This window comes from Sorex fumeus, unplaced genomic scaffold (genome assembly GCF_029834395.1).
Source record: "Sorex fumeus unplaced genomic scaffold, SorFum_2.1 ptg000058l, whole genome shotgun sequence".
NCBI classification, from domain to species: Eukaryota; Metazoa; Chordata; class Mammalia; order Eulipotyphla; family Soricidae; genus Sorex; species Sorex fumeus.
Window position 1 is genome coordinate 783635 of NW_026606115.1, and position 12590 is coordinate 796224.

Below are 12590 nucleotides of genomic sequence, written 5' to 3' on the forward strand. Positions count from 1 at the left end.
TAACTCTAAATAGAACTGGCAGTAGCTCTTAGACCACATCTCCCCAAATCTTGTGCTTCCTCAACATAGCTAATCAGAAAACAAGTTACTTCATGGTCTGAGCTGATTTCTTCTTGTGACTTCAATTATTAATAGTCCAGTATATTTTTATGTAGAAGGTTTGTGACTTGACAAAAAGTGGCAGAGGACTACGTGTGTGTGTGTGTGTGTGTGTGTGTTAGGTTTGGACTTGCTACTAGAACAGCTGGGTAGCATAAGAAGATTCTAATACCGGGGATGGAGTGATAGTACAGCAGGTAAGGTGACTGCCTTGCACGCAGACAACCCCAGATTGATCCCCGGCATCCCAATAGTTCCCTGATCCACACCAGGAGTGATCCCTGAGCACAGAGCCAAGAGTAACCTTAGAGCATTGCCAGGTGTGGCCCCAATAACAAAAACAAAAGTTAATGGAATCGTGACAAAGGAACGCTTTGGGGCTCACAAGCTTTGTCCTGTGTGTCACATTTGACATTGACTCCCAAGTTTCAAACCAGTGGAAATTTGATGCAGTCTGTTGACTGTTTTTTATCTAAAGAATTCAAGTTATCAGGTTTCTTTAAGCCATGTAAAGCCCCCTGCAAATCACAGTAGAAGCAGAAGAAAATTGAGATTTTAGAAACTCTGTAAAGTTCCTTGGACTGGAGAGATAGCACAGCGGGTAGGGCGTTTGCCTTCCATGCGGCCGACCCATGTTCGATTCCTCCGTCCCTCTCGGAGAGCCCAGATAGCTACCAAGAGTATCCTGCCTGCACGGCAGAGCCTGGCAAGCTCCCCGTGGTGTATTTGATATGCCAAAAACAGTAACAAGTTTCACAATGGAGATGTTACTGGTGCCCACACGAGCAAATCAATGAATAACAGGAGGGCAGTGATACAGGACAGTGCTGTAAAGTTCCTTATACTTTGCATTATAATATCTGCTTCATGATCACCTTTGAGAGGTGGTAAGCACATTATCTATGGTGGAAGAAAAATGAAGATTCCAGATATTCTTGAAAATTCCTTACACTTAAGTTTACAGATACCTATTTCATGACCACCTTTGACAAGGAGGTAAGCAGGTAACCTTTGGTAGAATGAAATGAAGATTTTAGCTGTTCTCAAAAATTACTTACACCCAGGGCCAGAGTGATAGTACAGTAGGTAGGGTGTTTGTCTTGCATGAAGCTAACCAGCTATGATTCTCACCACATATGGTCCCCTGAGCACCACCAGCTATACCCCTCATCCTCAAAAAGAGAAAAAAAGAATAAAACAAAAAAGAAAACAGAAAAGAAAAATGAAACCTTAAAGGAAAAAGAAGAAAATTAATTTTCCAAGTACCTTCTTTAAGACGCTATTGATAAAGAGATTAGCAGGTAACTTGGTAAAAGAATTCATGAAGGCCATTGTGTCTACAGCAGTGAGGAAAGCAGTTCCTGAATCAAATATTGATTGGAGGTTGATTATAATAAGTGGATTAGAGTATCCCTTTTATCTCTTGTCTTGGACTCAAATAACGAGTGGAGAGGGACCATAGATAGATTAGGCTTATTGCTATTTTTCAAAAACTTTACCATGGAAACCTTCATATAATAACAAAAGGGAGAGGGCTAGAGTGATAACACAGCAGGCAGGGCACTTGTCTTGCATGCGACTAACCCGGGTTTTGATCCCTGGCATCCCATTTGGTCCTCTGAGCAATGCGAGGAGTGATTCCTGAGTTCAGAGCCATGAGTAACCTGAGTATTACTGGGTTGACCCCAAAAGAAAAAAAAGTTCAATTTACAAAAAGAAACAAAAGATTGGGATGGTACACCACAATCCTTTGTCCTCATAATCCAAACAGCTGTCAACAGTCAGTGTGTCCTGTCTAATCTCTTACCGACAATGTCTGGATTCTTGTAAATAAAACCAGCATCATTTCATCTGTAAAGACTTTTCTCAAGTCTTCCTAAGAGATCATGACACATCCAAAAATTTCAAAGGCTTTAATGTAAACTCTGTAGCCCTATGAACACAACTACAGAAATGAACAATTTGGAGACACAAGCTGTCTCCTGCTGGTTATCTTTCTCCTAAACATCTTTTATATCGGGCTGGTTGGAGACAAGATAGAAAAAAACACTGAGTGGGGGCCAGAGCAATAGTATAGCAGGTAGGATCTTTCTTTGCCTTGAGTGCAGCAGAACCAGGTTCAATCTCCGGCATCCCATATGGTCCCCCGAGCATACCAGAAATAATTCGAATGCAAAGTTAGGAGTGACAATTGAGCATCGCTGGTTGTTGCCCCAAAATGAACAACACAGTATGTAGGATGCTTTCCGTACATGCAGCCTACCCAGATTTGATCCTTGACACCCTATATGATTCCCTGAGAGTGCTAGAAGTGATCCCTGAGTGCAAGAGCCAGGAGTGAACTCTGAGCACAGCCGGGTGTGGCCCCAACCCCCCCCAATAAATAACACAGATTTCTCCCCATTTATCAATGTAATTCATGAGTTTTCGAGGGAGGTGGGCATATCCAGTGGTGCTCAGCACTTAACTCCTGGCTCCTGTGCTCAGGGATCACTCCTGCTGATGTTCAGGGGACTCTAAATGGAGTGCTGGGAATTGAACCCAAGTTGACTGCATGCAAGGCCGGTCCCTTACCTGTAGCATTATCTCTCTGGTCCTGTAGATCATGATTTAAATGAAACTCCTGCTATCAGTAAGCCACATGCTTGCTGGAGCCAATGTGCAAAAGGCTCCAGGCTGCTGACAAAACAACCAACTTTCCAGCAGAGTCCCAAGTGGGAAGTCCATAGCGGCTTCGGAAACAGAAGGCCCATGAAATTGAGCCAAAGAAAACAGTCTTAAAAGGACAATGAACTGATTTATGTTCTGGTTTAAAGGCCAGTCTTGGCGGCCTGATGGCGAACATGAACGAAACAGCTGTTTTTCATGTAAATTTAAGAATCTCCCGCTGCCATTGTTTTTCATCTTGCTAAGTGACTTATACTTGTAGGCCTGGTTTCTTGCCTGTTTTTGCTCCCCCTCCTTTCCTGATTTATCTTGTCTTTGATTCTGGGGGCTGAACCCAGGGCCTTACATGCCAGGAAGTGCTCTTCCACTGAGTCACATCCCTGTGGTTTCCCCCACTTTTCTTTTCTCTCTTTCTTTTGGGGGTCTGGCATCTAACCCAGGTCCCATGCCTGCAAGGTGTGCTCTTTGTCACATTCCCGGTCCTTACGCCTCCGTTTTCTTGTTGGTTGGTTTGGGGGCCAAACAGTGCTAACAGGAAGCATGGGCTACTCTCTGTGGTGCCCAGAACATCATGGAGGACTGGATATCCAACCCAGGGCCTCATGCATGCAGAGTCTGAGCTATCTCCTGTGCCTTGATGCCCAGATTCCCTTTTTAAAAAAATTATTCTATTTTATCTTGATTTATTTATTTACATAAGTCCTGTCCGGTTGTGATCGGGGCCACACCTGGCTTTGTGGGCAGAAATCACTCCAGGCAGCACTCAGGGCATCATATATGTAGTGCTAGGGATTAACCTTGGTGAGCCACATGCAAAGAAAGCACTTTCTTCATCTGCACTTTTTCTTGTTTTGGGGGCATACCTGGCAGTGCTCAGGGGTGTCTCCTGACTCTACACTCAGAAATCACTCCTGGTAGATTTGGGGGACCATAAGGGATGCCAAGGATCTAACCCGGGTCAGCTACGTGCAAGGTTCGACTATCCCACTGCCCTGTTTTCAACGAGGAGGGCAGGTTTGCTAGAGCCTGGTTAGCTTTCCACTGATGTGAGTTCCACTGTGCATGGCTTGGCATAGTCTGGTCCAGGCTGTGCTGAATAGATCTTTGTTTGTGGCCATTACTGAAATGAGTTCCGATGTGAAGCTAGAATTAAAGCCATATTTTTAAAAAATGTAAGGTAGTCGGCAAGCAGTGAACACAACTAAGCCTAAGACCAAACAGGTTAGTTTTTGCTGTCAGGCTTCCTCCAGCTGACCACAAAAAGAATGCCATTTCACCAGCCAGCAGTGATCCTTGAGTGCAAACCTAGGAGTTAAGCCTTGAGCATTCCTGGGTATGACTCCAAACCAAACAACAACAAAAGCCACTCCAAACCGAATGAGGGATGGAAGGCAGAATAGGAGAGGCAGCCTGTCCTCTCTCGAGCCACCCCTCATTCACTAGGGCACAGACAGAGTGATGTTTGCTGTTCCTCGTGGCCTTTGTAATTGTTTGATGCACTAGGAGCAGCTGTCTGCAACTCTCAGGGAAAGGCAGCTATGGACTGCACAGACAGGCAGGTAATAGGCATCAATGATTACCTGCCGTTGGATCACTGTGATGTGCAGTTGATGGAGAGCATGCAGGTTTACACTGCTTACCAGAGTATCTCCATTTGCTAGTCTTTGGTATAGGTTATGGTAAGGGGAAAAATTATTGTTCGTTTTTGGGAGGATGTGGGTTCAGGGATTACTCTTAGCTTATTGCTCTGCGATTGCTCGGCAGTGCTTGGAGGATGATGCAGTGCTGGAAATTCAACCCAGGGTCTTGGTCTTAACATTGAAAATGTTAAGTCATTTGCCTAGCATGCAGCTGTGACCATCACCCTCGTTTGAATCCTGGCACCACCACATAGGATTTCCCCAAATGCTTCCAAGTGTGGTACCTGAGCACAGATGCAGGAGTGGCCCCTGAGCACTGCCAGATGTGCCCCCTCCCAAGAAAGAAAAACAAAAAACATAACACTAAAAAATAAACCCGAGGGTGTCACATACAAAGTGAATGCTCTACCACTGAGCCACAGCCTAAGTCCCTATATTTATTTTTGGTTTGGGGCTGCACACAGCAGCACTCAAGGCTTACTCCTGGTTCTGTGCTCATAAATCACTCCTGGCAGAGCTCAGGGATCCTAAGTGGTGTTGAGGGTCAAATCTGGATTAGCCTCATGAAAGGCAAGTACTCTACCAATATACTGTCACTCTGACCCTGTGTAACTAATATTTTTCAAGCCCATAACATTTATTTTTATTCATCTAATTAATTTTTGCCTTGAAGCCCCATCTGGCAGTGCTCAGGGGTCGCTCCTGACTCTGTCTTCAGGGATCACTCCCGGCAAGGTTTCAGATGCCTGGGATTCAAATTTGGTTGGCCACACTCTGCCTGCTATACTATCTTTCTAGCCCCAAGCCTATAACTTTTTTTTAAATTAAACACAGTTACAAAATTGTTCACAACTGGGTTTTAGTCATACAGTATTCAAAACACGTATCCCTTCACCAGTGTACATTTCTCTCCACCAGTGTCCCCAGTTTCCCTCCAGCCTGCACCACCTCCTTCCCCCCAACCAGGCTGCCTCTGTGTCAGCACTTCTCCCTCCCTCAAGCCTATAACTTTAAAAATAAGCTTTATAGGGAGGTCACACATATAGGTAATGCCTAGCAAGCCTGAAGTCATTCTGAGCAGATCTTGGCCTGGCAGTGATATTGGAGAGGCATGCAGTGTCAGGGATCAAACTCAGGGTCTTGTGCCAGTTAGCTATGTGTGTCCCCTGGCTTTGGCTAAATTCATATTGGGAAGGTTTGGCTCCTTTCCATACTCTCCCAAATGACCTACTAAATCAAATCAATAGGATTGCTCTGCTTACAGATAATGAAGATGGTGGGATCCTATGCATGGGGCTCTGAGGATTGAAATGCAGGCTTTGTATGTGGGAACCTTACGTTCCATCTCTGGCACCACATGGGTCCCTAAGCACCACCAGGCAGTGGCCCCAAATCTATCCCAAACTCAACCATGTCAGTCTTCCCCTTCAAGCTGTTGTTTTGTGGTTGCCCTACAGCAGTCCCATGAAGGGAAGAAGGCAGGCATCATCTGACAAGATGAGTAGATGAGGCTGGAGAGAGAGGATAGAGAATAGGGTATTTGCCTTGCATGTGGCTGACCCGAGTTTTAGCCCCTCGCACCACTCCCTTGAGGCTTGCAGGAATGATCCCTGAGCATAGAGCCAGGAGTAAGCCCTGAGCACTGCTGTGTGTGGCTCCCAAACAAAAACCACCACAAAAATCAAGATCAGTACATGGAGGAGCACAGGATTTCAGGGAGTGAAGCCAAAGGGTCACCCAATAAATGACTGGCAGCTTTGGAGCAAGAGCAAAGAAGTCCTAGTCTGCAGTGTAAATTGTCCTTTACGTGTGTGTGCGCACGCGCATGTGTTTTGCTACAGGAATTAAATCTGCATAAGCCATTTTTGTTTATTTGGTTTGGGGCCACACTCTGTGTTGCTCAGGGATTTCTCCTGGCTCTGCACTCAGAAACTACTCCTGGCTGTGCCTGGGAAACCATATGGGATGCCAGAGATCAAGCCTGGTCAGTTGCATGCAACGCAAGCACCCTATTCACTGTACTATAACTCTGGCCCCTACATATAGTCATTTGCGGTGTGCCTGTATATAGAGATATTAATTCCCAGGCTGACTCTCCAGACATATACAACAACCTTTCCTAGCCCTTTCAAATAGCTCATTGTTATCATTTCATGAGATTTATTTATGTGATTCCGGTAGTAATGGGCTTTGATGCACAATGTAAGGTGCTTTCAGCTACATTGTGTAGGGAGAGAGTCTTGATGAACCCACTGATGCTGCATTGTGTGTTAATGAAACCACGTCCACGAACTATCAGTGGTAGTCCTGGTGTTTACCTCTATAAACAGCTCAATAAAGCCAGGCTGTGCCCATGTGTCCCATAAAGTCATGTGTGCCCATGACCACAACTCTGTCTGGATGGTTCCACAGGCAAGTCCATTCATGTCTTATTTCTCAGTCTTTGCATATGTCAGATGGGGTTCCTCAATGCCCCATTCATGGCAGGTGACGTTTCCACCAGAGAAAGTGTCAGTGCTCTGTAAACACAGACCCTAGGCCAAGTTCCCTCTTTCCAGTTGTAGGGTTTTCTCAAGCTACCATCTGCAGCCACTTCTCCACCAGCTCTTACCCTGGGGGTGTGCTACACGCAGGGTCACCCAAAAGGACACCTTAGCCTCCTCTGCTCTAGCTCGTGGCCTGAGACCACCTGGAGGTGTCCTGAAAAGTATTTCACCCAATGTGTGTGGGAGGGAAAGGATTAGACAGGACCTAAATCATTTAGAAGAGCTAAAAAGGTTTTTGTGACTGTTGAAAATCATCATGTTATCTAGTGCCATGATTCCTGGTGCTCAGTGGTGTGTGTGTGTGTGTGAGAGAGAGAGAGAGAGGAGAGGAGAGAGAGAGAGAGAGAGAGAGAATGCAGGAGCCAGTGCAATTAGGATCAAAGACTGTCTAATAAAGTCCCCTTCTAATCTACTCATTAGTCGCTGGGACTTCAACAATTTCCTTCTAACTTTTTTTTTGTATATTAATCCGTCCATTCATTAATCCAAATTCTCTTTTCATTTTCAGTTTGGGCTTCCTGTAAACACCCCTATCCTGCGCAACAGAGCCAAGCCCTTCTTTCTCTAATGCCCCCATAACATGTCTGGAGTGGGGGGACACACAACCTAAACCCTCTCCACTTCTTCCTGCCAAAGTTGGTAGATTCTGAGGAAGGTGTTAGACCTTCGGTCAAGAAACCAGCAGCCCCATAGCTTGGAGATGCATCGAGTAGCCAAGCCCCTGCATGCAACACACACAGAACTCTTATTTCTAATTACCCTACCCTACCAGTTTGACCCTCACTTTATCTGTTCTAACTCTCATTGCTACTTGCTTCCCTAAGGTTTTTGCACCCGCTATGGCTGGGTGTACCCCAATGAGCCTGGCTGCCCCCCTACTCCATATACCCAAGTTTCTGGTCCCCTACCTTCAAACAAGAGCCACAGTGCCTTCTCTGAAGACCACACAGGATCTCTCTTGGGGGCCTTTTCCTTCTGGCCTCTTCACTCAGCCTTTTTCACTTGGATTTCTAGTAACTGCCTGCCAGCTGTGTGAAAAATCCAGAACGAGGTTATTTCCACTCAAATCCTTTCCAGAAAACACAACTACTCACCGCAAATGCATGCATTTCTCCTCTAATCCCGGGTACCCCACAAATGTGGAAAGGAGAATAAACTTTACCAACAGTGATTACCAGCCTAGTGTCTTGAATGAGAGATGTAGCGGAATTCTTCTGAGGTGTCCCAAGCCCCATCCTACCCCACACAGAAAGCAGGGCCTGTAGTGGGGCTAATACTCCGTTGTAAACAGTTATGCTAAGCACTTGTCTACTTCTGGAGTCAACATGATGGTGACTTGTCATACCTATGTCCCTTGTGTCCCTCACCACTACACCTCCCAGAAAGAAAAGGAAAAGGAAGAAGAAAAAAGGGGGATGGTCCATCTTGTAAGGGCATTCCTTGATCTGATGTCTTAAGAATTTGTTATTGAAAATACACCTGCCCCCATTTCTGCTCAGGGTCCATCCACTTCTGGTTTGGGGAATGCCTTTGAAGCAGACAGGGCCGATAAGATGCAGGGCCCTGTGGTATTTGGAGATGAGCTGGCATTGATCTGTGGCTAACATGCCCTTTCTCTGCCCTTCCTTTACAGTAACCCATGGCTGTGTACTGAATAGTAGCTCTGCTACAGCGGGACTGGACTCCACTTAGCCTTTTGAGCAACGGTTCTTATTTTAACTGACAGTTTTCCCAGTGAGGGCAGCCAGCCAGCTAGCTTCTCCCCCTGTGATTTACTTCCACTTCCAGGCTGCCTCTTTTCCCCAGTATGCCTCACCGTTCCACTGGGCACTGACCCTAACCCCCTTTCTTTTCTTCTTTTGATGTTTGGGTCACATCGGATGGTTCTCAGTGGCTACTCCCAGCTCAGTGCTCGGAGGCCACATCCAGAGGGGCCGGAGATTGAGCCCAGGGCTCCTGCAGGCAAAGCATGCACTCCAGCCCCCTGAAACATCTCCCTGGCCCTTCTTTTTTTGAAATTGCTTCTTTTTTTCTTCATTTTTTTGTTTGTTTGCTTTGTTTGTTTTTCAGTCACACCCAGCAGAGCCCAGGGGCCACTCCCAGCTCTGTGTCCTGGGGTCGCTCCCAGTAGTGCTCAAGGGACCATGTGGTGCCAGGAATCAAACCCAGACCTCCAGCATGCAAAGCCTGCACTAAGCCCATAGAGTGATTTCTCGTGGCCGAGATTGCTTTTCCTTTGAGTACCTTTTACCAAAACACACAATGTCAAATTTTCAGAACTTCTTGAAGGGTTGACAGTGCAGGACAGGGGTTCTCTTTGCCAGATCAGATAATAACAGTAAGTGAAAAGCAAGCAAATTGAAAAAGCAAATTTCTGGTGCACACTTTGTCTTGTCAACCCAGCCAGGTTGCAGTTTGAGTAGGTTAGTTTGACGAATCCCAAAGGCAAGAATGCTGCCAAGCACGAGTTAGTTTCTCTAGACAATCCGCACCTTAGAAGCTGGACATTGTATTTTTTTGGCTACACCTTGCAATGTTCAGGAATTGCTCCTGGCCAGCTCATGGATGTCGGGGATCAAACCTGGGTTGACTGCGTGCAAGGCAAGCAACTTCTCCACTGTATTATTGTTCTGTTCCCAGAAGTTGGGTGTTTTAGAAGTTTCTGTGCTTGGAAATGTTTTGCCAAACACAGATACTCTGCTCTGAGAGAGGCTAAATTCGAACTGTACCATCTCCTTGGGTATCTTAGTTGTGGCTTTACTGTTTCCACGGCTTCCTCTGGATTCTAAACTCAAACAACCAACTGATCTCTATCCACCAGGGTAGTTTTTGCATTCTAAATCAGATGCCTCCTGGGGCTGGAGCGATAGCACAGTGGGTAGCGTGTTTGCCTTGAATGTGGCCGACCCGGGTTCGATTCCCAGCATCCCCTATGGTCCCCTGAGTGTGACCCCCCAAAAATAAATAAATTGGATGCCTCCTCATTTGCACTTGTTTGCAGAGGAACCTCCTGGAGCTGTAATAACTCTGTTGATTAACCTTGGAGAGGCCTTTGCAGACCCAGGGAGGGGTGGTGAAATGAGGAAGACATTTGGGTCCTTGAGATGCTTCAGACTTGCTTCCCAAGAGACCCCGAGAATGAAGGGACATGCCTATGGAAACCAGATGAACCACAATGACCAAGGACTCCTGATCCATTTTCACAAATGGATTTAATGTCTTCTTATATGTGACTGGAGATGAAGTCTTGGGGTGTTAGGGGACAATCAAATAGCTGCTATAAGAGCGCCTGTCAGGGGGGGCATTCCCCATTGAAAGAGATTCCACAGAAGCAGTAGCGGAGAGAAAAGTAGTGCCTAATAAGCAATATTAAATCATTCTTTTCAGGGCCAGAGCGATAGTACAGCAGGTAGGGTGTTTACCTTTCATGAGATCGACTCCAGTTTAATCCCCAGCATCCCAGTGGGCCCCCCAAACCCGCCAGGAATAATCTCTGAGAACAGCCAGGAGTAAGCTCTGAACACCACCAGGTGTGGCCTCCAAACAAAATAAAATAATAAAAAAAATCATTCCTGTCACTGGAACAATTTGGTCATAATCAACATAGCAGAAAAATAACCAACACTATCAAAGAAATTTAAATACTTTTCCTGGGTAACTTCTTACAGGAGACAGAAATATTTTTTGGTCTCTTTAGGGAGAAGGTTTTGTACTTAAGCCAATTGTTCCTTTTATGGTTTTTTTGGCTTTGGGACTCAACTGACAATGCTCAGAATCATTTCTGGCATTCCTGGGAGGACCCTCTGTAGTGCCAGGGATTGGACCTGGGTCAGCTGTATGCAAGGCAACAGTCTTACCCACTGGAATATCTCTGGACCCCTTTTTCTTAATTTGTTTTTTTTAAGCCCCAAAGTGGTTTGTTTACTTTGGAAGAAACAAAAGCAGTCATTAGAAGTGGTCTTTGTTTAAATTTCTCAGACTGTAATGGAATGGATTTTATGAAAACTCCCTAAAGTTTGTGTACACACACACACACACACACACACACACACACACACACACACTTTCCTTGCGTCCATGCATATCTTTCTCCCTTTTTTCATCATTTGACATCCATACATGGCTGTTAATATGTTTCTTTAATTAAAACAAGAAGCTTGAAACTGATGTGTGGTCTCCTTCCAACCTCAGCATCTTCCCTAGGGTGATGGTCCATTCGGTGGACAACCCCACCTCTAACCTATCTTCTCCAAGTATAATCTGTGCTACTTCATGCTGCCCATGGGCTTCACTCTGTCTTTGAACAGCCTTTTTCTGTGGCTAATTTCATGTTTTCTTTCTCTTTCTCTCTCCCTCTCCAGCTTTTTTTAATCTTGTCTTCAGCACCTGCACTAAGTCTCGCGGAGAAGACTGCCATTCTAGAAGAGTTAGGGTTCCATATTGTCTCCAAATACACCCAGCAGTCCCCTCTCCCTCCAACTGCGTGCGTAGACACCCATATACACCACACACGTGCTCACGTGTCCCTGTGTCCAGGCAAGAAGCTCTTCTTACTTACATGGTCTTTTCCATGGAAGTGTCTTGTCCTAATCTACCAAGGCAGGAACAGAACTATCAGAGTTGGAGGAAATGGACCCAATGTCACCCCCAAAGAACCCATTGCAGGAACAACTCACCCAAGTGTAAGTGCCTGGGGCAGGATACCTCAGCTGTGGGTGCCAAAATGCTGGTCACAGATTTGGCTTTGAGTTCTTTTTCCATTTTCAACCATCATGGGTTGACGCTTTATGGCCACTCTTCTGAACATGGAGGTGCAATCCCAGTGATATTCAGGTCCGTTTCATACTTTCTACATCTGCAAAGTTCCAGCAAGGGGGGAAATGGATTCAGCCACTAGTTTAACCTTGAGGGAAGAAGGCGGAAACCAGAGGGGGCCTGGGGAATCAGCTCAGAGTAAAATACCTCCAGACACTCTTCCAAGGCCAGCAGGGGTTTCAAGAGAGGAGAGGTTTCTGCTTCTCCCAGGGATCTGGAAGGAGAACTTCGAGATGGTGATCGAATGGCCTTGATTCCAGTTGGCTGCACTGGCGTCAAGACCCCAACTGAATGTGCTCCTTCCTGCTGCTCCCTTCAACTGTTTTACTGTCCCTGTCTCTTGAGAGAGCCTCTTTGCATGTGTTCCTAAAATCTGTGTGTGTGTTTCCCTCTCTTCTTTGTTCTTTTTTTTTGGCTCAAAGGTGTGACCAGTTCACTGCCCCTTGGGGCTTTCATTTACCAGGAGAAGCATCCCGAAACCAGCACTGTTGAGCTTGAGACCTTTCTAATGTCTGTGTCAATTTTCAATAAAACTCAAAAGAAATCCTCAATGGCTGTGTATTCTGGTCTTCATTCATTAGGTGTGGCCACCCACTAAGGTTTGCCTTCCAAGCCAGTGGCCAGAAGGACTCAGGGACATACTGCCAGTCTCTATGCCCCCTTCTGTGATGGGCAGCTGTATTGTGCCTACCTTCTCTCCAGGGAGATCTAAAATGTCCACCACATGGTTGGGATAAACAGGAAGTCCTCTGGTTACCTTCCTTGGTATGGATTTAAGCGAACCATTGAACTCAGGGTAACAAAGGAAATGGTGAGCCAGAGC

The 12590-nt window shown here is 45.9% G+C and overlaps 1 protein-coding gene across 2 annotated transcripts in view; it reads left to right on the forward strand.

Annotated features, from left to right (window-relative positions):
- Positions 1-12318, forward strand: part of SEPTIN6 (septin 6) — a 123002-nt gene extending 110684 nt beyond the window's left edge. The window contains exon 11 of one of the 2 annotated variants that reach the window (XM_056125730.1): positions 7461-8110. Coding sequence is in view for 1 of the 2 variants with exons in the window: in XM_056125729.1 (XP_055981704.1) it covers positions 11314-11323 (10 nt within the window). In the remaining variant the exon portion in view is untranslated. Of the gene's footprint in view, positions 1-7460; positions 8111-11313 lie in introns of those variants that run through there. The other variant, XM_056125729.1, reaches the window with a different exon arrangement.
- The last annotated feature ends 272 nt before the right edge of the window (positions 12319-12590 follow it).